The 25347-nt window shown below is 34.0% G+C and overlaps 2 protein-coding genes across 4 annotated transcripts in view; one reads left to right on the top strand and one right to left on the bottom strand.

Moving 5' to 3' along the window:
• NECAB1 (N-terminal EF-hand calcium binding protein 1) overlaps window positions 1–3756 on the top strand; it is a 234460-nt gene extending 230704 nt beyond the window's left edge. Inside the window, exon 13 of the mRNA XM_010968406.3 lies at window positions 2200–3756. Coding sequence (XP_010966708.1) covers window positions 2200–2225 — 26 coding nt within the window. The 3' untranslated portion in view covers window positions 2226–3756. The remainder of the gene's footprint in view (window positions 1–2199) is intronic.
• A 119-nt stretch (window positions 3757–3875) lies between these two features.
• Window positions 3876–25347, bottom strand: part of C25H8orf88 (chromosome 25 C8orf88 homolog) — a 32075-nt gene continuing 10603 nt past the window's right edge. For 2 of the 3 annotated variants that reach the window (XM_074352647.1, XM_074352648.1), the window contains exons 4-6: window positions 18944–19013; window positions 8010–8116; window positions 3876–5755 (exon numbers count right to left, since the gene is read on the bottom strand). In XM_074352647.1, coding sequence (XP_074208748.1) covers window positions 5717–5755; window positions 8010–8116; window positions 18944–19013 — 216 coding nt within the window. In that variant the 3' untranslated portion in view covers window positions 3876–5716. The remainder of the gene's footprint in view (window positions 5756–8009; window positions 8117–18943; window positions 19014–25347) is intronic. The other variant, XM_074352649.1, reaches the window with a different exon arrangement.

Genomic DNA, 25347 nt, shown 5'->3' on the forward strand with positions numbered 1-25347 from the left:
TTAGTTACATTTCTCATCCTTGGAGAAATGGCCCTCTGTCGGCAACATCCTATGTGTCCCAGCAGTACATTCCTCTCTTGTCACCCAGGGCCAAGGTCCAGCCGGTCCCAGTGTAGAGTCTGGACTGTGTTTGTGGTCTCCTTCTACAGGCTTTGGGATTGTTACTTCCTTATTTCTGGTATCTGCCCCCTGGTGGATGAGGCTGGACTAGAGGCTTATGTGGATTTCCTGGCAGGAGTTGGTGCCTGCCTACTGCTGGGTCAGGCTTGGTCCTGGACCTCTGGTGGGTAGGGCTGTGTCTAGAGGCAGCTGTGGGCTCAGGAAGTCTGCTGATGTGTGGGTCAGCATTCTCATCCAGTATTGTTTTTTGACCTGAGGTTTCCCAGCCCTCAAGCCTACAGGCTATTAGATGGAGCTAGGTCTTGGTGCTGATGATCCAGTCAAGATGTCAGCCTCCAGGAAAGCTGATGTAGATGAACACTCTCGGAATGTCTGCCACCACCTTTTATGTCCCCTAGGTGAGCTGCGCCAGCCCCTGCCATCCCAGGAGACCTTCCAAAACCAGCAGGCAGGTCTGGCCTAGGTTCCTATGAAGTCACTGCCTCTGCCCTTGGACCTGGTGCATGTGAGATTGTGTGTGCACTTTCCAAGAGAATGAAGTCTTTGCTTCCCCTAGTCCTGTGGGGCTCCTGTAGTTAAGCCCCACTGGCCTTCAAAACCAGATGTCCTGGAGTCTCCTCCCTTCAATGCTGGAGCCCTGGGCTGAGGAGCCTGATGTGGGGCTCAGAGCTCTTACTCCTGTGGGAGGGCCTCTGTGACTTATTCTTTCACTTGTGGGTCGCCCAGCTGGGGGAATGGGGCCAGACTATATTGCAGGCACACCCCTCCTACCATCCCGCTGTGGTTCCCTCTTTATGTTTCCAGTTGAAGAGAATCTTTTTTGCTAGGTTCCGGTCTTTTTTTCCTCTGATGGTGGTTTAGCAGTCAGTTGTGGTTTGTAGTTGCGAGGAGAGGCGAGCTCTTGGTCCTACCACTCCGCCATCCTGACTGGAAATCACCCGTCCTACTCCATTTTAAAGTGAAAGTTTTATCACTGTAATAGACTCACCTCCAGGACAAACAGCAGACACATCTCCCTGGGCAAAAAGGTGAAATGAGCTTATTCATATTATATTTTTAATGTCCATATGGCTTCTTATATTTTAATAACTAGTTTTGTGCATTTTGTTTGTTACATTGTTATGAAGGCTAAAAGTAAACACACTTTGAAACATTTTAGCTGCACATATTTAGACGTAAAATAAAAAAGTCAGAGAAAAAGCTATTATGTATAGTTAGAGACATAGAATGAGTGGGTCTGTATTACTAATTTAACTCAAAAATTATGATTTCTAATAAGATTGCTTTTTAAATTAAGATTCCTAAGTGGTTTACCTAAGATACATCTTTAGAGATAAAGCAACTAAACCAGACTATATCTACATATAAAAATATAAGTCAAAATATGAGCTCTCAAGTATAAAAATCTTTTAAATGAGGCATACTGGATTATGGCAGGCTAGCCATCATAAAACACCTGGACAAAATGAGTACGAGAACGGGTCTGCAAAGCAAAATATCCCTTGGCAAAGGAGAAGGGCCCATGGTTGCGGGAAAAGAGGATACAGAAGAAAGATCCTGTTGCCAGTTAGTGTATTATTCAAACAGCTTTGCAAACAAATTTTAATCCTTTCCATTTTGTCTGTTTCTCACCTCATTCCACCAGTCTTACTTCTTTGCCATAGGTTTGTCTTTGGAATACATATTACTGGGGAGAACATTCCCAATTTTACAGTATACATGTACTAAAGATTACCATTTAAAACACATGCATTTGCTCATGCCCAATCTTCCTGAACTGGGTAGATTAAAGCAACATCAACATGATTTTATCTTCAGGGCATTTCATTGCCAAAACAAGCTCTATTATATGTAATGAAAATTTTTAGTTAAGACTACAGCCAAGTGACAAGAGATATAAGGTGCAACTAACAATGGCATAGGAGAGTTCAATTCAGCCAGGAAACAGCGACTTGAAAGATAAGTAATTCTGTAGACTCAACGTGGGGGAGGATGGTCTCTTCAAAAATGATTTGCTACTTGAACTAACAACCCTGGCAGCTATTTTCATTATTTAAAAGACTGTGTTTCTCTTTTCAGCTTCATGGTGGATCCTGAACAACTAAGATGTTCCTAAACGTTTTCTTTATGGTTCCAAGTGAAAAACAAGTGTTCGCATATGAAGTGTGAATTAGAAAATTCCCTGTACTTAATTTGCTCTATACTTTTGTTTGAATATATTTACCCTTAGATGTGCACTCTTCTTAAATTACTTTTGTAACTTTATCTTTCATGTGAATTTTAGCTCATCTTTCAAAGTTCACAATTATTGTCAATATTTGCTGATATGTTGTTACATTGTAACCTAAAATCTTTTAGTCACAAAATCCTCATGTGTGAAAAAGGCTACACATAAAGGAAAAAAACTGTTACGATAAAGAAAAATATTTAAAGTGAGAACTTTTAGTGTATTATCTCATAGGATAGCTTTTGTAGTTCTGTCATAAACTATAAAGGTTAAATCCGTGTTTTGTGATTTTTAAGTATCTGCTATTCTGCAAGTGAAATCTTCTCTTCATTAGTAATACCTACTCCATTTCCAGCTCATGACCCTGTGACTACTCACTTTGTTACTTAAAAAGCTAATACGTGATCCAGTATGACTGGTGTCTCTACACGCAGAGAGACAGCAGGGATGCATGTGCACAGAGAAGAGGCCACATGAGGACACAGCAGGAAGGTGGCCAACAGCGAGTCAAGGACAAAGGCCTCAAGGGAAGCCAGCTCTGCTGGCACTCTGGGACTTTCGGCCTCTAGAACTGTGAGCTTAAGGTGTTTAAGCTTAAGAAGAAAGTTAACACATGAGGATGAAACAACCTTAATTACAACCAGTATCATCTCTAGCCATCTGTCAAGTTATAAACTGGTTTTCACAAGGAAACAGTTCTGTCACGGGGTACCACTTACTAATGTAACGCCATTACATCATTTATTAGCATAACTCCATGTATGTAAGTTAAACCATTCAAGAAAAGAGGAGAGTTTTACTTTGAGAAAATATGGTTCAAAGTTTTTGGCACATGATCCAGAGCTATGTGACTCAGAGGTCTAACTTTTCTTATGAAAAATCGACATTTGCAGTAGATAATGATTTCAAAATATTTTTAAAACAAAATTTTAACCTAAGTGAACAAGAAAGAAATATAAAACAAGTACAAAATTTTAGGGAAATAACAAAACATGCAGTGGACAGAAAACATCTATTTTCTAGTTTCAATAGAACAACTAAAAGTAGGTACCTATATACTCTGCTGTACAAGCTCATAAATTAAATCTTTTAATAAACTCTCTTCTATTCTGATAAATGCTAATGAAAACGCAGTGCATACAGAAATTTGTTACCATATTATTCTCTAGTCCAAATTCCTTTGAAATCACAGGTCTTCCAGGAAAAAATATAAGGTGATTTTTTTTTTTTTTTTTTACTGTTGGAAAACTCAGAAAGAAAAGAAAGTTTGAACTAACATTTTATTTTTTAAATATAAAAGTTGACCTAAAATATTTTATCAAACTAATCTATGGAATTTTAACTTTTACCAATACCTTTGTATACCATCAGTCCTCAGTCTGAATAAAGAATTTTAATAGCTTCTACTAGACATAGGTAGTAAATTCTGACATATACAGACACACACATCTGTGTGTGTGTGTGTGTGTGTCTGTGTGTGTGTGTGTGTCTGGTCATTTCTAAAGATGACAAACACTATGAAACAACACCTGGCTCAACTCTTTTAATTTACATATACAAGGCAAAGAACAACATTAATAGAGATGCACAATGATTATTCAAACAAGCTATACATATGTACAAAGGCAAACACAATAAAACAGTCTTTGCAGTCTCACTCTGATTACATACAGTAAGAAAGGATCAGAAGACTTTGAAACCTCGGGGAATTTTGACATACAATCTCTTCTTGAAAACGCTGGTTATAAATGGTTTCAAAAATACAAATTATAGCCAATCAATACATTGTTCAGGCCAGCCCATTTCAGTATCAGATTCAGAAAGTGTATCAGGTCTTTAGGATACTTGGTAGTTTCCAAAATAGAATGGTAGCATGACTTTAAAAAGGTTCTGCCCTCAGTAACAGTGCTAAGTGGAAGGGCTCTTTAATTGAAACTGGAATGGGTTCTATCAAATTTTTTAACTATAGTCAAAAGACACTGAGAATAGGCAAATAATAAAGCAAACCAATGTAATTATATGGTAATTCTGACCGAAGCTCTTTTATTACTTCATTAATTTAGATGACCCCAGTTCCTACATAAATTACACATGTGTTTTTGTGTATGTGTGTGAGAGTGTACGTGTACATTCATACACATGTAAATACTGGAACCTATAATAAAAAGGGAAAGAGTAGAGCAAAAACAAAAGGGAAAAACTGGGCTCTAGGTATAAACTCAGATTAAAGTAACCAATAAATTAATGAAGGTTTTTTTCCCCCTACTTAAAAAGCAATCCTTTTTTCTGGGGAACAAAGCAATGAGAGGGGTATACTAAAGACCAAGATGGCAAACCTGCCATGGACTAAAGTGTGAACCTGGGTAACAAGCCCCAAGACCAGCGAAGAAAAAGTTACTGGTTTTAGGAGTTCAGAATTCAGTTTAAGATAAGCTTTCTGCCAAATGATGTCCCTGAATGCCTTGCCAACAGACCCGGGAATCTGAGAGAATCTGGGAGAATCGAACTAGGAGAGTTTACACTTATCTCTGTATCAGCAATTTTTTTTGACACTGTGCTGGAAAACTTTTTTTTTTTTTAAACAAGAGTAACATCCAGAGTGATGAACTGCAGATTTTTGTATAAAATTTCTAGGAGCTAAAAGTTTAAACCCCCAAATTCTTCATCCATACATGTTCTTCTTATCAGAAATTATAGAATTGAAATTTAATGCACCTCAATTATTTGCAAATGCCTAAATTTTTCCTCTTTAGAAATAAAAGAATCTTAGACACTGTTGTTAACTTTCACAAACCTAGAGACCAGTCATATCTTTGAGAAGAAGTACCAATTAAAGTATTCTCCCTCCTTCCTCCTTCACTGAACCACCTGAATCATTCTAAGCCACTAGAGAGATTATAAAGATCCTTTCAAGTGCTGGTATGAAATCAGTGGGAAACAGAACAAAAGCAACTTCAAAAGCAACAAGAAATTACGTATCATATATACATAGTAGCAAATACTTTATATTTGAGAATCTTTATACCTTACATTTCCATTCCATTATTACAAGTGATGAAAAACAAAAAATTGCAAGTAGCTTGCAAATTACATAGTCTTCCCATTTCACTAACCAAATTCCTCCTTTCCAGTGTTACTTCCCAATTTATGCAGGAAACTGCCTGCAAAGCTGAAACTGATTAGAAAATTCTTTATAGTTTAAAATATCTTTCTCATTTTAGGAGAAACTAAATACTCAACCATCAAAAGTAAATTGAATTGTTGCAGTCCATGACAGTTATTGTTACTAGATCCACTTCATTTGCTGGTGTCCAAAATAGAAAACGAATAATTCTTTATCTTCAAATACATTTGTTTTTAAAATGCTACTTAAAACTTAGGTTGTTTTCCTGTAATAAAGAAGAAAAACTTAATTTATCAGTTAGCTTGAATGAATGCAGCTTTTACTAATTAGTTTATCAAACCAAATACTGTGACCCTACTAAGTGTTTACAGATCTAAATGCATGTTACTACAAAAACTATTAAGGTAGCTGGAATTTGTCAAATAAAGCAGTTCTGTGTTTAGTAAAACATATGCAGTTCATTTTAAAATAGATTGTGTTCCAAACCTGTTCTGTTTTTGTGGTACCTAGTTTTTAAAAAATATTATGTATAAAACAAAAGTAAACTCAATTCTGATGTATAAAGTTTGTTCAAAGTAATGTGTATGTCAAACTTTTACTGATAAAATAAATGTGCTTAGAAGTGGAAAGCCTCTAGATGAGAAAGTGACTATATTTGATACGACACCGAAGTTTAGATTTATCCTTGCAGACCAATGATTATATGCCCCTCAGGTCTCTGAATAGGTAGAAAAATTCAAATACCATCAGGACACTCTTCCTCATTAAATATTCCTTGTGTGCAAGGTATTAAAAAGAAAACTTTTAAGTTTATGTTTTGATTTTTAAAAGAATTGTCTGGAGGTCCACAAGGTAAGAAACGTTGAAATGCACTTTGAATAAATTAAAATACAAAAAAAAAAAAAAAAACCTAAGGAAAAAAAAAAAGCTATGGATTCCAAAAGGTTAGAAATCCCCCAAGTGGAGAACACAGGAGGGATCCGGTATCTCACATGTGAGGCATTCTCAGCATACCTATAGTCTGGGCTCACCTCAACACTATGCTGCGGGCACGCCTTGCTTAACTGTGCTTTGTTGATTGATACTGTGTTTTCTATAAACTGAAGAATTGTGGCAACTTTGTGTCGAGCAAGCCTATCGACACCAGTTTTACAACAGCATCTGCTCACTTTGCATCTCTAGGTTGTATTTTGGTAATTCTCCCAGTATTTAAAATTTTTTCATTATTATTATTATATTTGTTATGTTGATCTGTGATCAGTTATCTTTGATGTTACTACGGCAAAAAGATTACAACTTGCTGAAGGCTCAGATGTTGGTTAGCATTTTTTAACTAACTTTTTCATTAAGTTGTGTACATTTTTAAAGACATAATGCTATTGCACAACTAACAGCAGTATAGTGTAAACAGAACTTCTATATGCACTGGGAAAATTTATGTGACTCCCTTTATTGCAATGTTTGCTTTATTGTGGTAGTCTGGAACCAAACCTACAGTATCTCAGAGATATGCCTGTATACCTTTTATATGTTTTTACCTATATAAAATAGTGTTTATGAAAACTAAATAAAAGAAAGTCAAATTCCAGGCAAAATGGAACCAAAGGTCATAAAAGATGGAAATCAACACTTACTGAGTACATAATGAGAGAGAAATACCATACTAAAAGTACTTTCATACGCTTCATTTAATCCTAACAACTAAAGATCATCACCTTTATCTGCAATTGCAAAACTGAAGTTCAAGAAGGTTAAGTGACTTCCTAAGTGTGAACCATATACCAGTGGAGCTAAAACTTGAACCCAAGCCTAATGCCAAGACCCATGTCCTTCCTAATCAATATCCTAAAAGCTAAATGTACATATTTATTATGCATATTTATTCTGATAGAATTTGATAAGGTGACACAGAAATTATAAAGGACTAAGAAACAGCAAAGACTGTTGAAAAATAGTAAAGTTGTTTTATTGTATAAAAAGACTAACTCAACGATAAGGTGACACAAATTATAAAGGACTAAGAAACAGCAAAGACATGTTGAAAAATAGTAAATGTTGTTTTATTGTATAAAAAGACTAACTCAACAGAGCAGAGCCCAGAAACAGACCACAAATAAATATATTGCCACAAAGGTAGAAGAGGACTATTCTTTCAATAAACATTTCTAGGATGACTGGACGTTCATGCAGGAAAAAATAAAACCTGACCCCAATCAATTTTACTGTATGTAAATTATAAAAGTTAATTGAAAAACAAAACAATAGAACTTTTAGAAGATAACGTGGGTTTTCTTTCCATGACCTTTCAAATAGAAAAATACTTCCAAAATATTATGGTTCCATTTTATTTCTTGACCAGAGTGGTAATTACAGTAATTGGTTATATTATACATTTAGATTTAGGTACTTTTCTGAATTATATTTCACAATGAGAAAGGTTAAGATTTTTAAAAGACAAATATTTTAGATTTAAAACACTATGAAAATCTTTAAAAGATACTTAGAATTAAAACAATACAAAATTAGAAAACTACTTACTGGTTTTTGAAGTACAATGGGATGATCAGGCAGAAAGTCTGGTTTTTTTCTGCAGATGGAAACATTTGAGAGCTTCAACAGGAAATCTCTGCTGTATTTGATTCTCTCTGTGGATATTAAACATCAAATGTAATGCTACAAAATGCAGAACTCTCCCGAAATGCCTTTTGGCTCATTTCTTCATTTCTTCCTGGATGTCCCTTAACTATTTGGTATTTTATAAAGTGGTAAACAGTTTATGTAAAAGAGAAGGGGGAAAAAGCTCTGACAAGCATCTACTGCCTCCAATTTTCTTTTTACATGGAAACAAAGCCAACTAACCAGGAAAAAAGTGAAAGAAAGAGAACCATTTCAGAAAACTGGTAATACATGGCTTCTTTTACCTGGTTATTATCTAGTAGAGCAATCTTGTATTATATTAACAGCTGTTAACACCTATTGAGCAATTCACATCCTGCCAAAATGGAACCCTATATCTAGTCTTTATATTAACTTACTAAAAAATTAATACAATCAAAATAATTCAATTCATGAAACATTTACTATACACCAACTGTGTATCAGGGACTACAGAATCAGCAAAATTTTTCCATGAAGGGTCAGAGAGTAAATATTTGAAGAATTGTAGGACATGTAGTCTCTGTCACAACTACTCAACTCTGTCTTGTAGCAGAAAAGCAGGCACAGATAATAACCAAATAAAGTATGTGGCTGTCTTCCAATAAAATTTAATTTCCAAAACAGGCATTTGATCTGAGGGCCACAAATCCTAGGTTAAACACTACAGTTAAAGGCCATAAGTTGACACAATGAATAAAAAAAAGAAGATCCTGTTACATGCTGCCAGCAAGAGATATACATTAAATATAAAGACAGGTTGAAAGTATATGAACATAAAAAGATATACCACTCAAAGACTAAGAATAAGAAGCCTGGAGTGGCTATCTTAACATTAGATAAAGAGATAACAATTATCAATGTGTTGTCCCTAGGGAAAGAGTTTCAAAATACATGAAGCAAAAATTGACAGAAACAAAGGAGTCAATACACAATTCCACAAAAATACCAGGTATTGTAAAAACCCTCCCTCAGCAATTGGTGTAAGTGGACAAAAAAACAAAAACAAAAACAGAAAACACACAGATCTTAGTGATACTATAAATCACCTTGATTTAACTGACATTTTAAAAACTACATCTATGGCAAAATACAAATTATATTCAAGTAGATATGGTACAGTAACCAAGACAGACCATATGTTGGCCATAAAACAAGTCTCAATAAGTTTAAAAGGTCTGAACAAAGAGGACTCAAATAAAACAATAAATGAAAGAGGAGACATTACAACTGAAACTACAGAGATACAGAGGATAAGAGAGTATTATGAACAGTTATATGCAACAAACTTGACAACCTATAAGAAACTGATAAGTTTCTAGAAACATACAACCTACTAAGACTGAAACATGAAGAAACAGAAAATATGAACAGACTGATCTCTAGTAAGGAAACTAAATCAGTAATCAAAAATCTCCCAATAAACAAAAGTTCAGGACCAGATGGATTCACTGGTAAATTCTACCAAACATTCAAAGAAAAATTAATACCAATCCTCAACTCTTCCAAAAAATATAAGAGGCGGGAACACTCCCAAATTCATTTTTTGAAGCCAGCATCACCCTGATAACAAAACCAGAAAAGGGTACCAGAAGGAAATAAAATTACAGGCCAGTATCTTTGATGAACATTGATGCAAAAATCCTCAACAAAAATAATAGCAAGCCAAGTTCAACAATACATTAAAAGGATCATACAGAATGATTAAATAGGATTTAATCCAGGGATACAAGGATGATTCAATGTCCACAGATCAATCAGTGTGATATACTACATCACAAAATGAAGGACAAAAATCTTATGATATCTCAATAGATACAGAAAAATCATTTGACAAAATTCAGTATCCATTTATGATAAAAATTCTCAAAAAATGGGTATAAAAGGAATATTCTTCAACATAATAAAGGCCATACATGACAAGCCCACAGCTAATATCATACTCACTAGTGAAAAGCTGAAAGTTTTTCTTCTTAGAGGAGGAACAAGACAACAATGGCCACTCTCACCACTTTTATTCAACATAGTATTGGAAGTCCTAGCCACAGCAATTAGGCAAGAAAAAGCTAAAAGTATACAAATTGGAAAGGAAGAGGTAAAACTGTCACTATTTGTAGGCAACACAGAAAACACTAAAGATTCTACCAAAAACTGTTAGACTAATAAATGAATCCAGTAAAGTTGTAGGATACAAAGTCAATATATAAAAATCTACTGTATTTTTAGACACTAATAAACTATCAAAAAAATAAAATAAGGAAACAATCCCAATTACAGTTGTATCAAAGAACAAAAAAGCCTAGGAATAAATTTAATCAAGGAAAGAAAGATCTGTATGCTCTAAGACATTAATTAAAGAAAATGAAGACAAAATAAATGGAAAAATATTCTGTGCTCATGGATTAGAAGAATATTGTTAAAATGTCCACACTACCCAAAGTAATCTACAGATTCAATGCAATCCTTATCAAAATTCCAATGGCATTTTTCACAGACATAGAACAAAGAATTTAAAAATTTTTATGGAATCATGAAAGACCCCCAAATAACCAAAACAAACTTGAGAAAGAGCAAGAAAGCTGAAAGCAACACATTCTCTGATTTCAAACTATATTATAAAGCTATAGTAATCAAAACTGTATGGTTTTGGCCTAAAAACAGACATATAACTAAATGGAACAGAAAAGGGAACCCAGAAATAAACCCACAAATATACAGTCAATTAATATGCAACAAAGGAGCCAAAACTATACAATAGGAAAAGGACAGTCTTTTCAATAAATGGTACTGGGAAAACTGAACAGCCATGTGCAGAAGAATGAAACTGGATCCCCTACTTTACACTATACACAAAAATTAACTCAAAATGGATTAAAGACCTGAATGTAAGACCTGAAACCATAAAACTCCTGGAAGAAAACATAGGCAGTAAGCTCCATGACATCACTCTTGGCAATGATTTTTTGGATTTGATGCCAAAAGCAAAGGCAACAAAAAGGAAAAATAAATGAGTGTGACTACATCAAACTAAGTCTTCTACACAGTAAAGAAAATTATCAACAAAATGAAAAGACAGCTTACTGCATAGGAGAAAATATTTGCAAATCATATATCTGATAAGGGGCTATTATCCAAAATATATAAAGAACTCACACAATAGCAAATAAAAAAAAAACCTGATTAAAAAATGGGCAGATGGGGGAGGGTATAGCTCAAGTGGTAGAGCACATGCCTAGCATGTATGAGGTCCTGGGATCAATTCCCGGTACCTCCTCTAAGAATAGATCAATCAATTAACCTAATTACCCCCCCAAAACCTAAGTAAACAAATGTCACTGTTCAAAACAAAAAGTTTAAAAAAAAAAAATGGGCAGAAGATTTGCATAGACATTTTTGTAAAGAAGACATACAGATGGCCAACATATACAACATATACAAGATGCTCAACATCACTAATATCAGAAGATGTAAATCAAAATCACAATGAGATATTACCCGTTAGAAAGGTGTTATCAAAAAAGACAAAGAATAACAAGTGTTGGCAAGGATGTTGAATAAAGGGAACACTTGTGCAGTATTGGCGGAATGTAAATTTGTGCAACAATTATGGATAACAGTATGGAGATTCTTTAAAATTAAAATTAGAACTACCACATTTTCTGAAGAAAATAAAAACATAATTTGAAAGCATATAGGCACCACCATGTTGATTGCAGCATATTTATAATAGCCAAGATATGGAAACAATCTAAGTACCCAATGATGGATGAATGGATAAAGCAAATGTTGTGTACACACACACACACACACACACACACACACACACACACACACACAGGAATATTACTCAGCCATAAAAAAAGGGAAATCTTGCCATTTGCAACACATGGATAGAACTTGAGGGCATTATGCTAAGTCAGACAGAGAAACACAAATACTGTATGACCTCACTTATACATAGAATCTTAAAACAAAAAACCATGAACTTATACAGATTGGTGGTTGCCAGCAGTGGGAGTAGGGAGTGGGTAAAGTGGGTGAAGGAGGTAAAAAGGTACACATTTCCAGTTATAAAATAAGTCCTACGGATGTAATGTACATCATGGTGACTATAGTTAATAGTACTGTATTGCATATTTGAAAGTCACTAAGAGAGTAAATCTTAAAAGTCCTCATCACAAAAGAAAAAAATTAACTATGTATGGTAACAGATGTTAACTAGATTTATTGAGGTGATCATTTCCCAAAATATACAAGTATCAAATCATTATGTCATAACCCTGAAACTAATGTAATGTATACATCAACTTTACCTCAACAACAAAAATGCTAAATAGTAAAAATAAAATAAATTTAAGAAGCTTGAAATCATATAGAACATAGTAAATCAAGAAATCTATCAATAAGATACCCAGAAAAACCTCAAATATCTTGGAAATTAAATAATATACTTCTCAATTATTCACAAGTCAAAGATAAAATAATGAAGAAATTTAAAATACATTTAACTAAGAACGTATAACATGTCAAAATTGGTGGAGTGCAGCTAAAACGTGCTCCGAGGGAAACTTATAAATTCTTTTTTTAAATTGAAGTATAGTTGATTTACAATATTGTGTTAGTTTCAGGTGAACAGCAAAGTGATTTGTTTATACATATTTTTTTCAGATTATTTTCCATTAAGGTTATTACATGTAATAATTTATCCTTCCATCTCTCCCTTTGCCCTTTGGTAACCGTAAGTTTTTTTTTCTATGTCTGTGAGTCTCTTTCTGTTTTACATATAGATTCATTTGTGTTACTTTCAGACATCATCACCATATATAAGTGATGACATAAAATATTTGTCTTTCTCTGAATTACTTCACTTAATATGATAATCTCTAGGTCCATCCATGTTGCTGCAAATGGCAGTATTTCATTCTTTTTTATGGCTGAGAAATAGCCCACTGTGTATATATATCACACCTTAAGCCAATCGTCTGTTGGTGGGCACCTGGGTTGTCTCTATGTCTTGACTATTGTAAATAGTGCGACCATGAACACTGGCGTGCATGTATCTTCTCAAATTAGTTTTCATTTTTTCTGAATATACACCCAGGAGTAGGACTGTTGTATCATATGGTAATTCTATTTTTAGTTTAAGGAAACTTCATACCGTTTTCCCTAATGGCTACACCAATTTACATTCCCACCTACAGTGTAAATTTTGTTCTCTTTTCTCCACATCTTCTCCAACATTTGTTATTTGTAGACTTACTGGTAATGGCCATTCTGATGGGTATGAGGTGGATACCTCACTGTGGTTTGGATTTGCACTTCTCTAATAATTAATGGTGTTGAACATCTTTTCATTTGCCTGTTGGTGATCTGTATGTTTTCTTCAGAGAAGTGTCTTTTAGGTCCTCTACCCAGTTTCTGATTGGGTTGTTTGTGTTTTTGTTATTGAGTTGTATGAGCTGTTTGTATATTTGGATATTGACCCATCGGCCACATCTTTGGCAAATATTTCCTCCCACTGCGTAGGCTGTCTTCATTTTGTTGATGATGTTGATGTTCATTTTGTTCATTTGCTGTGAAAAGCTTTTAAATTTGATTAAGTTCCATTTGATACTGATAGTTCATTATGATTTTTTAGTTTTAGCTATTCCAGTTGAGTCCAATTTCCAACTTACCACATAATCCAGCAGTTTCACTCCTAGTTTTCTACCAAAGGGAAATGAATAAATACATCCACACAAGCACTTGTAGTACATCCATTTCATCCAAGTTGTCAATTGTTGGCCTGAAGTTATTCTCTTATTTTCTATTTAATGCCTGTAGGATATGTGGTGATAACTCCCTTCTTATCCTTGGTATTGCTCATTTATGTTCTTTTTCTTTACTAATTAATTTGTCCTTGAGATTTGTCAGTTTTATTTCTCTTTTCAAAGAACTAGTTTTGGGCATTTTAATTGTATGTATTGTTTTCTATTTTGACGATTTTTCCTTTTTATGAATTCCTTTCTTCTAGTATAGGTTTAGTTTGCTCTTCTTTTTGTAGCATTTTAGGTGGCTTGTTAGGTCATTTGCTGTAGATATTTTCTTATTATAAGAATTTATAAGAACAAAACTGAAAGCATGACCCTTCTCCCAGACTCCAGACAATACTACAAAGCTACAGTAGTCAGAACAATGTGGTTTTGTCACAAAAACAGACATACAGATCAGTGGAACAGAATAGAGTCCAGAAATAAACCCACACACTTATGGTTAATTAATCTATGATAAAGGAGGCAAGACTATATGATGGAGAAAAGCCTCTTCAACAGGTGGGGTTGGGAAAGCTGGACAACCTCATGTAAATCAATGAAGTTAGAACACTCTCTCACATCATATACAAAAATAAACTCAAAATGATTCAAAGACCTAAATATAAGACATGACATCACAGAACTCCTTGAAGAGGACACAGGCAAAATATTCTTACACATAAATCACAGCAATATTTTCTTAGATCAGTCTCCCAAGGCAAAAGAAATAAAAGCAAAATAAATTGTAAAAACTCTGAGAAACTAGAATTTGCAGATATTGCTAGTGATACAGTCACTGAAAAGAATTCGTCTTGAAGTTACATAAACACTTACCATATGACATAATATTCCCACTTTTCGCCAAGAGAAATGAAACTCTACGTTCACACAAAAACTTTTATGGGAATGTTCACAGGAACATTATGAAATTCTAGTCAAAATTAAAAGCAATAAAAATGTCCATCAACTGGTACATAAACAAAATGTGATATAGCTATAGAATGGAATATTTATTCAGTAATTAAAAGGAAGAAACTATTGATGTTAAATAGAAGAAGTCATAGGCAAAATATTACATATTATATGATTCCATTTACATGAAATTTCCAGAAGAGGCAGATTAGCAGAGATAGACAGTGATTAGTATCAAGTTACCTGGGGCTGGGACTGGGGCTTGGGATTGACTGCAAATGTGTACAGGGTTCTTTTTGTGCTGATGAAAATGTTCTAAAACTTAGCTGTGCTGATGGTTGCACAAACTGCAAATTTACTAAAAAGACAATAAAATGCATACTTAAAATAGTGAAGCTTGTTACATGCAAAGTATACCTCAATAGAGATCCTTTAAAAAGGAAGGGGAACTGGGGGCTAAAGAGTCTGATTTTAGAGAACGAAAAAAGGGAAGGAGGAAGGGAGAGATTGTGCAGTTGTTGTTGCTGCTACATAATGTGGAAGAAGTGAATGAGGATTTTCCAGTGGCTTTTAAAAGAACTAATAGCTAATACTCAATTCCAAGTTGCTCTCTGGACTGTGCTGCCAGATAAAAAAACTGAGGAAGGCTGAGGAAGGGCTTAGGAAGTAAACCCAAAAGATAAGAAGATGGAAAATAAGAAATAAAATATAAGAAAATCAGAGAACCAACTAGAGAATCAAGTAGGCTAATATTACTAACATATTACTAATATAATAGTTTCAGGAAGAGAACACACAGAAAATGGAGAAAAGAAACATTATCAAAGAAATAGCCACGAATTTCCACATCAGAAGAACCCAAGTCTTGAAACTGAAGTTCACCAAATTCTCTGGAAAAAACACTGGGAAAAAAAAAAAGGCTACACAAAAGTACAACATTAGAAAATTTCAGAAAACCAAAGATAAACACAAAATCCAAAATATTTCCAGAGCACCAACAGCAAAACAAAACAAACGAAAAAACAAATAAAAAACAAAGCCATTTACTAAGGGCCTTGAGGGGTTGGGGGCACTGGACTTTACAGAATCAAAAGCCAATTAATAGAGACAGCTAGAAATGAAGCAAAATGCCTTAAAAATTCATAATGAAAATAATTTTCAACCTGCAGTATTTTAAAATCAAATTCTATATTTAATCAGTACAAGGGAAACGCAGCTTGTTCTTGTGAGTTCCCTAAGCCCAGGCTCCTGACTTGCAGATTCACCCCCTGCCGCAGGACGTCTCACTCAGCAGCTTTCGACAGCACTACTAGGCAGAGTTCTGCCAGTGCTCCTTTTCCTCCCCTTCCTCCTCCTCCAGGGCTTTACTGAGGTATAATTTACATATTATACAATTCACTCATTTTGAGTGTACAACTGAATTATTTTTAGCATATTCAGAGTTGTGCAAACATCGCCACAATCTATTTTTTTTGTTTGTTGGGTTTAGGCACTGAAGGAAATCTATGCCAAATCATTAGCTGACTGAACATACCACAAAAAACACTTGCGTGGCCACACATGACAAATACATACTTCATAACATTAGTTCAGGAAAGTCACTAAACAAACACAAAACAATTACAATAAGCGATAACAGACCCTAAGAAGGGGAGAAAATCTGATTTTCACAATTAGCACATTGCAATACTCAAAATATCCAGTTTTCAACAACAACAAAAAATATAAGGCATTTAAAGAATGAAGAAACTGTGGCCCATACACAGGAGAAAAATAAATTGATAAAAAATTTCCCTGAAGAAGCATAGATATTGGACTTACTAGAGAAAGACTCTAAATAAACTATTGTAAGCATTTCCGGAGAGCTAAAGGAAATTATGAGAAAAGTGTCTTGCTAAATAGAAAAATATCAATAAAGAAATGGAAATTGTAAAAAGGAATCAAACAGAAATTCTGGAGAAGAAGAAGTTTAATAATTCAAGTGAAGAATTCACGAGAAGGGTTCAACAGCAGATACAAGCAGGCAGAAGAATCAGCACATTTGCAGGTAAGTCAAGTTAAACCCAGAACTGCCGCATGACCTGGGAAATCTACTTATAGGCATATATCCAGGGAGATGGAAACAGGTATTCAAACAAAAACTTGCACAGAAATATTCATAGCAACATTATTCATTATAGCCAAAAAGTAAAAACAACCCAAATGTCCATCGATTGAGAAATAAACAAAATGTGGCTTATCTATACAATGGAATATTATTCATCCATAAAAAGGAATGAAGTACTGGTATATGCTACACATGGATGAACCTTGAAAATCTTATGGTAAGTAAAAGAAGCCAAACACAAAAGGTCACATATTTTATAATTCCATTAAATGAGATGTCCCAAATAAGTAAATCCATAAAGACAAAAAGCAGATTAGTGTTTGCCAGTGGCTGGGCAGAGGAGAGAATGAGGAGTATTGCTAAATGGGTCTGAGGTTTCTTTAGGGGGGTGGTAAAAATGTTTTGGAATTAATGGTGATGGCTGCACAATACTGTACATTTAAAATGGTTTAAATGGTGAGTTTTACATCAATAAAAAAGAAGAAAAAAAGAAACCTAAGAATTGCAAAGGGGATGTCCCAAGATAACAGTAAAAGTTCATTCCAGGACAACAGCTTCAAAGCAGTACTGAAGAGTAACGAATCCATACTGGAAGAGGATGATGGAGGATTCTTAAAAAAAAAAAGTCTCTCCAAGGGAAAATATACCAACTGACATACATGACTATAAGGAAAATATCTTAGGTAAATGTGGCAGAGTTGTTGGAGCACTGGAGGGGAAAGGTTAACAATAGTTACACAGAAAAAGAAGGCAAACATTAGTTCCAGGAAAATTGATGGGACTCGGGGGGAGGGATAAATTAAGAGTTAGGAATTAGCAGATACTAACTACAACATACAAAATAGATAAAACAACAAGGTCCTACTGTATAGCACAGGGAACTATATTCAATAGCTTCTAATAACCTAAATTGAAAAAGAATATGGAAAAACTATATATATATTTATAACTGAATCACTATGCTGTACACCAGAAACTAACACAACTTTGTAAATCAACCATACTTCAATAAAAAAAAATTATGGATTGTATGAAACACAGATATGCACCTCTCATCTAAGCAATTGTATTTACAGTCATATAATATAAAGAGTGATAATGCTTTAACTGAAACTTTTGAAGTAATTATGTAGGGGGAAGGGTAGATAGAAGGGTCAAAGAAGTGAGGGGACTGATGTGGAAGATATAAGTTCTCATTTTCCAAAAGAGGTCGTCAATATATATCAAAAAATGAGAAATACGGAAACAATTCAAGTATTTTATTTAGAAAAATGGAAATACTAGAAGAAAATGCTAATAGAATATTTTCATAACCAGTAACTTTTAAATTAGATAGATTATTTGTAAAAAATTAAGAAACTAAATTATTAACAATCTTTATTTTATTAAAAAGTAGCAAATGTGGGAGAGACTATTGGTTATTCCAAGAGAAGAGCAGTTCTCTTCCTTTCTGCTTCAGTAATAGAATTAGCTGGCTGAAAAGCTAAAGATTATATTTTTCAGTTTCCTTTGTACAGTGTTCCTAAGTTCTGGCCAATGAAACATTAGGTGAAAGTGATGTATGCAACACCTGGGTCATACTTTTACACAGAAACTTCTTCCTCCTTTCCTCCTTCCTGATGGCTAGGAAGGGAACATGGTAGCTGGAAAAGAGGCAGTCATCTTGGATAACGAGACAGAAGCCATGCATGGAAGAGGGTAAAGCAGCAAGACAGTATAACACTGGGGCCAGTAGCAACTTCACAGATTAGAATAAGTATATACACAGCTCAAAATTTTACATGACACAGAAGATAGAGCAATAAATTTCTATCTTATTTAAGCCACTGATGTTATGGTCTCTCCTTTAGAGCAGTCAAATCTATAGGTTGACCAATATAGACAGAAATCAACCAAAAGAATATTATAAAATTTATTAGGTACACAAGGTTTGCAGCTAAGCAAATATTAACTTTGCATGAATGCTTAGACTCTTATGAAAGTTGGAAATTATGGTAAAAATTTACCTTTTTTAACTGGAGACTGATGTTGTTCATTAAGACCTTGAGAAAAGGCTTGTATTCCATTTGTCTTATACTGTTGAAAGAAGAAAATATACTTTTTGATGAAGGTTTTAAAATTTTATATAACCTCTTTTTTACACCATCTGAACATATTTTCCTAAACAATCAAAGTATTAGTCAAGACACATTTTAGGGCTTTGGATAAGCCCTAAAACCTTATTAAGAATGCATCTTATTAAAAATAATAGAAATATCTTTCAAAATATATTCACATACAACTTTTTTTTGTCATCATTATAAGTATTTTTGAAAGGGAAAATAAAGTCAAAGATGAATTATTTAATTCTAAAGATAAATAATTTCAAAGTAATTAAAAATAGGTTTTAGTTAATAAAAAACATATTTATTCATAAAAACCTACAATAATAATATTAGAGTATTTTTTTATCTCATGTGAGTAATTCATAATGTCAGTTTACAAGCATATGGTCTGTTTTACCTAACACTTTGGAAATAGTGGAAATAAGAAAAAAGTTGTTTTATCCAATGAGGCAAAGAGAAAGCAGAAATATTGGCAGAGCTCAATATCCTGAGAAGGGTGAAGGCTTAGCCCAGTTTTCCAGTCCTTCTTGTAGGACCATCTTTATTATGAGATTGGCTAAACTAATCTTATGACATTAAAAAAAAAAAGATGTTTAAACTCCTGCCTCTTCTTTTGATTCCAGGCTCACCAAGAAATATTCTGATTACAAGTCAGCTTCCCATAAATCTCCAGAGAGCAGATAATACAATATTGGAAACAATAACAGAATCCCAGAGCACAAGACAGAAAAATTTCTTATTATAAAATAATACGTTTTCTGATTTTATAAATGATTTTCATGATTTTGGTCCATAAGATCTACCCCTAAGAGATGATCTCCCCTTATGCTGACAAAAAGTCAGGTAGCAAATGGTAAACCTGACCCTGGACCACAGTAATTCACCAAGGTAGGTTTCTTTGGAGACATCTATCTCTAAGAATAAAATATCTCTGCTCCATCAATCACTGCATTAGCAGGTTGTGGCCCATTCCTTATATATCTGCAAATTCCACCAAGGTAATTTGCCTAAAGTCAAAAGGGTTAATTATCTACCCTATGATTCAATGAAGCATAATGAGGTAATTCTCCACTACTCAGACGTCAGAATAAATCAGAAAAAATAATCGAATTTTAGAATTTTTAAATTTTTAAGTAGAAGCAGAAAAGAAATTTTAAAAATACCAAAGGTTCTAGCTCTCCAAAGTTCTGTTAGATTTAATAACTATAATATAAATTATATGGTCCTTAGTTTTTTTAATTTGAAAATTTCAGCAGACACCCTCTTCACCATATACAAAATACTACTTAAATACAAGACCTAAAATCAAATTGTAATTTAAAAAATCAAGAAAACAATCTCTCTTTCAAAAAGAGAGTATCAAAAGAACAAAATACTCAGGAATAAATTTAACCAAGGAGATGAAATATCTGTACATGAAAAATTATAAGACACTGATTAAAGAAATTGACAATGACATAAATAAATGAAAAGATATCCCACATTCACTAACTGGAAGATTACTGTCCATACTATCCAAAATGATCTACAGATTCAATGCAATCCCTTTCAAAATCCCAATAGCATTTTTCATAGAAATAGAAAAAAAAGTCCTAAAATTCATATGGAACCCCAAGAGACCCTGAGTAGCCAAAGTAATCTTGAGTAAGAAGAACAAAAAGGGAGGCATCACACTTCCTAATTTCAAACTATATTACAAAGCTGTAATAATCAATACAGTCCAGTATTGGCAGAAAAATAGACACACAGACTAATATAACATAATTGGAAGCCCTGAAATAAATCCATGCATATATATTTAACTAATCGTTGACAAAGGAGCCAAGAATACACAATGGAGAAGGAGCAGTCTCTTCAAAAAACAGTTTTGAGAAAATTGAATATTTACATGCAAAAGAATGAACCTGGAACCTTACCTTGCATTACACACAAAAATGAACTCAAAGCAGATTAAAGATAAATCTATGACCAGCAACCATAAAACTCCTAGAAGAAAACATAGAGGAAAAAGCTCCTTGACGTTGGTCATGACAATGATATTTTTGGATATGACACTAAAAGTACTAGCAACAAAAGTAAATATAAGTAATGAAATTACATCAAACTAAAAATCTTCTGCACAGCAAAAGAAACAACACAACGAAAAGGCAACTAGGAGAAAATATCTGTGAACAATATATCCAATAAGGAGTTATACATATCAAGACATATAAGGAACCATACAACACAAAAGTAAAAAAACTTATTAAAAATGGTCAGAGGACTTGAATAAATATTTTTCCAAAGAAGACATAGAAATGGCCAACAGGTACATGAAAAGATGGTCAACATCACTAATCATCAGGATAATGTAAATCAAAACTACAATGAGATACCACCTCACATCTGTTAGGATGACTATTATCAAAAAGATAAGTAATAACAAGTAGTGGCAAGAATGGGAGAAAAAGGAATTCTTGTACACTATTGGTGGGAATATAAATTGGTACAGCCATTATGGAAAACAGTGTGGAATTTCCTCAAAAAAGTTAAAAATTGACTTATCATATGACCCAACAATCCTACGTCAGCCAAAGGGGATGAAATCAACCATCTTAAAGACAATGCACTCCTATCTTCATTGTAGCATTATTCACAGTAGCCAAGATATGGAAACAACCTAAGTGTCCATCAGTGGATGAATGGATAAAGAAAATGTGATCAGAAAGACAGATAGAGATATAGACACATATATACACATATAATGGAGTATTATTCAGCCAGAAAGAAAAGAAAAGAAAAGAAAAGAAAAGAAAAGAAAAGAAAAGAAAAGAAAAGAAAGAAAGAAAGAAAGAAAATTCTGCCATTTGCAATACCAGATGAACCTGGAGAACACTGTAATAAGTGAAGTAAGTCAGACACAGAAGGACAAATCTCACATATATATGAAATCTAAGAGTCAGACTCATGGACTCAGATAACAGCATGGTGACTGACTGCCAAGAGCTGAGGAGTGGGGAAATAGGAAGATGTTGGTCAAAGGGTACAAATTTTCAGTTATAAGATGAGCAAGTTTGGGGGATCTAATACACAGCAGGGTGATTATAATTAATATTGTATTGTGTATTTGAAATTCCCTGAGAAAGTAGATCTTCAGTGTTCTTCCCACTCACACAAAAAATAACCATGTGACGTGACATTTTGTGGCAATCATATCACAAAGTATATGTATATGTATATTATATTTATGTATATCATCAGGTTGCATACCTTTTAAAAAAACATGTTGTACAACCTAAATATATTCAATTTGTATTTGTCAACTAAAATAGGCAGAAAAATAAAACAGCAAATTACAATAAAATTTGAGAATTTCTATAATAAAGACATGCAGAAAGTGCAGTGGAAGGAAGGGGTATCAAATACAACTTAGAAGTTTCAGAAAAGGCTTTACATATGAAGTGATGCTTAAACACTTGTAGGAGGTAGGAGACAGGGGTTAGGCTGGCTGATGAGTGAAAAATGAATGTGTATGGAAGAAAAGCTGCCTTGTGCTGGAAAGAATGGGATAATATGGCTTGTTTAGGAAATGAAAAAAAAGTTGAACAGGCTTGAGTAAAGCACAATAAACACAGTGTGTTGTTTTTTGCTTTTGTTTTTTAATTTCAGGTCAAGGCTCTTAGTAATTTGTGGTACTGAATACCTAATCTGCATATCCAGATATTCAATTTGGCCTTTTCATTTTTATAGCAAAAACATTCCCAGCCCCTGCTACTCATCTTAAACGACTGAGAAAAGGAAGGAGAATGGGAAAGAGATAAATTCATTTCAACATCCATTCCTAGAATGAAAATTTAAAGCGTTAAGTTTGTAAACACTATCAGAAGACAAGAGGTAAACAGGAAAAATACTGTAACTCACAAAGACCTAATTTCTGTAGAGAAAAAGAGCTCCTAGGAAACAGTGGTGGGGGAAGCCTCTAAAAAAGAACGGACAAAGGCCATGAATTGGCAATACAGATGAAAGGAAATTCATGTTACTCTTAAATAGATCGAAGATGGCCACCAATTTTTGAAATTCCTCCCATCAGCAGGTAAACTCTTCATCTCCTCCCCTTGAATCTGAGCAAGCTCTGTGGCTGCTCATACCAACCTAATACGACAGACATGGCATTGTGCTGGTTTCCAGGCCTTAGTTTTGAAACCTAGATGTGGCGCTGTGAAGAGCCCACACCACTTGGAGAGGCCATTTGTAAGTGCTCCCTCCTCTCTACAGGAGCAGCTGAACTCTAAGCCAACAGCCAGCATCAACCAGCAGCCATGGGAGTGGGCCTCAGGCCGTCTTGTCCAGCCACGACTTTAAAGCACTCCGGGCCTAGATGCTATCTGACTGCAACCACAGTACTGAAAAATAGCCATGTACCCTAGTTAGCCCACAAAGCCATGAAAGAGAATAATGAACTGTTCTTTTAAATTGAAGCTTTCAAGTACTTTTTTATGAGGTAATAATAAAGAGCGAAAGATTAAAAGAAGGAAGGACGATAATACCAGACATAAACATGGATTTTCACAAAGAAATTAAGAGTGCTGGAACTAAAATGAAGGTCAAGTACAATTCATTCTTTTATTTTTAAACATTATTTTAAACGATAATATATAAAAGCAAAAATAGTAGCAATGTCTTGTGTATTTATAGTAGAAGCTAAAGTAAAATTATTCAAATAGAGCAAAACTGGGAAGGAATACTCTACAAAAGGCAATGAGATCTAAGAAGTGAGTTTAACAAATTCAATATAAAAAATCAATAGCATTTCTGTATCCCAGCAACCAACATGTGGAATTTGAAATTTACAAAAAATACCACTTACAAAAAAAATGCTTAAAAATTTGACAAAAGATGTTCAAGAACTCTGTGTTGAAATATATATATAACACAGAGAAAAGTCTCATGTTTATGGATTAGAAGACTCAATATTGTTAAGATGTTAATTCTTCTCAAGTTAATCTTTAAACTCAATCAAAATTCCAGTAGGCTTTTTTGTAGAAATTGGCATGCTCATTTAAAACTGTGGAAAAGCAGAGGACCCAAAATAGCAGAGACAAATTTGAAAAAGAAGAAAGTTAGTGAACTTTCGCTACATGATTTCAAGACTTATCAGAAAGCTACAGCAGTCTATAAAGTGTGATACTGCCCTAGAGATAGACATATAGAGGGATTAGATGCCAGTATGGTGACTATAGTTAACAGTACTGTACTGTATTGAAAGTTGCTAGGAGGGTAAATCTTAAATGTTCTCACCATTAAAAAAAAAAACAACCAAACCACAAGAAAGTAATTATGTGAAATGAAAGACGTGTTAACTCATTGTGGTAAACACTTTGCAACATACACATGTATCAAATCATCACATTCTACACCATAAACTTATACAATATTATATGTCAATTATATCTCAACAAAGCTGGAAAAAATAAGACATATAAATCAATAGAACATAACAGAGTTTAGAAATAAATTCACATTTGTATGATACACTGATTTTCAACAAATTCTTACGATTCAGTGACAAAGACAAAGAATTCAAATATTAAAAACACACAAAAGATCTGAACAGACCAAAAGGAAAAATGCAGATGGCAGATAAACTCATGATAAAATGCTCAATCTCATTAATTAGAAAAATGCAAATTTAAAATATAATGAGATACAAGTACTCACACACTGAAATGGCTAAAAATAAAAATACTGACTATACCAAGTATTGGAGAGGCCCAATACACACCGCTGGTGGGAATGTAAGATGGTACCACCACTTTGGGAAACATTTTGGCAGTTTCTTATGAAGCTAAACAAACTTATCATATGACCCATCAGATCCACTCCTGGGTATTATGTGTATGCCCGCACAAAGACTTGAACACAATTTCCACAGCAGCATCATTCATAATAATCCAAAACTAGATACAATTCAATGTCCATCAACTGATGAATAAACTGTCCTATATTCATACAGCAGAATACTGTTTCAAATTAAAAAGAAACAATCTCAAACTAATCTCAAAAACATTATGCTGAGCAAAAAAATAAAAATCTAACACCAAAGAGTATATATTGTGTGATTTCATTTATGTGAAATTTTAGAACAGCCAAAACTAATTTATAATTAAAGAAAGCAGATCAGTGGATGCCTGGAGCAGAAGAGAGCACTGGAATTAGTGGAAGTGAGGAAGGTAAATGACTGCAAAGGGGAAAAAGAACATTTTTGGGGAAAATGAAAATGTTCTATATCTTCACTGTGGAGTTGCTTATATGAGGTATTATATATT

Source organism: Camelus bactrianus, chromosome 25 (assembly GCF_048773025.1).
Source record: "Camelus bactrianus isolate YW-2024 breed Bactrian camel chromosome 25, ASM4877302v1, whole genome shotgun sequence".
NCBI lineage: Eukaryota > Metazoa > Chordata > Mammalia > Artiodactyla > Camelidae > Camelus > Camelus bactrianus.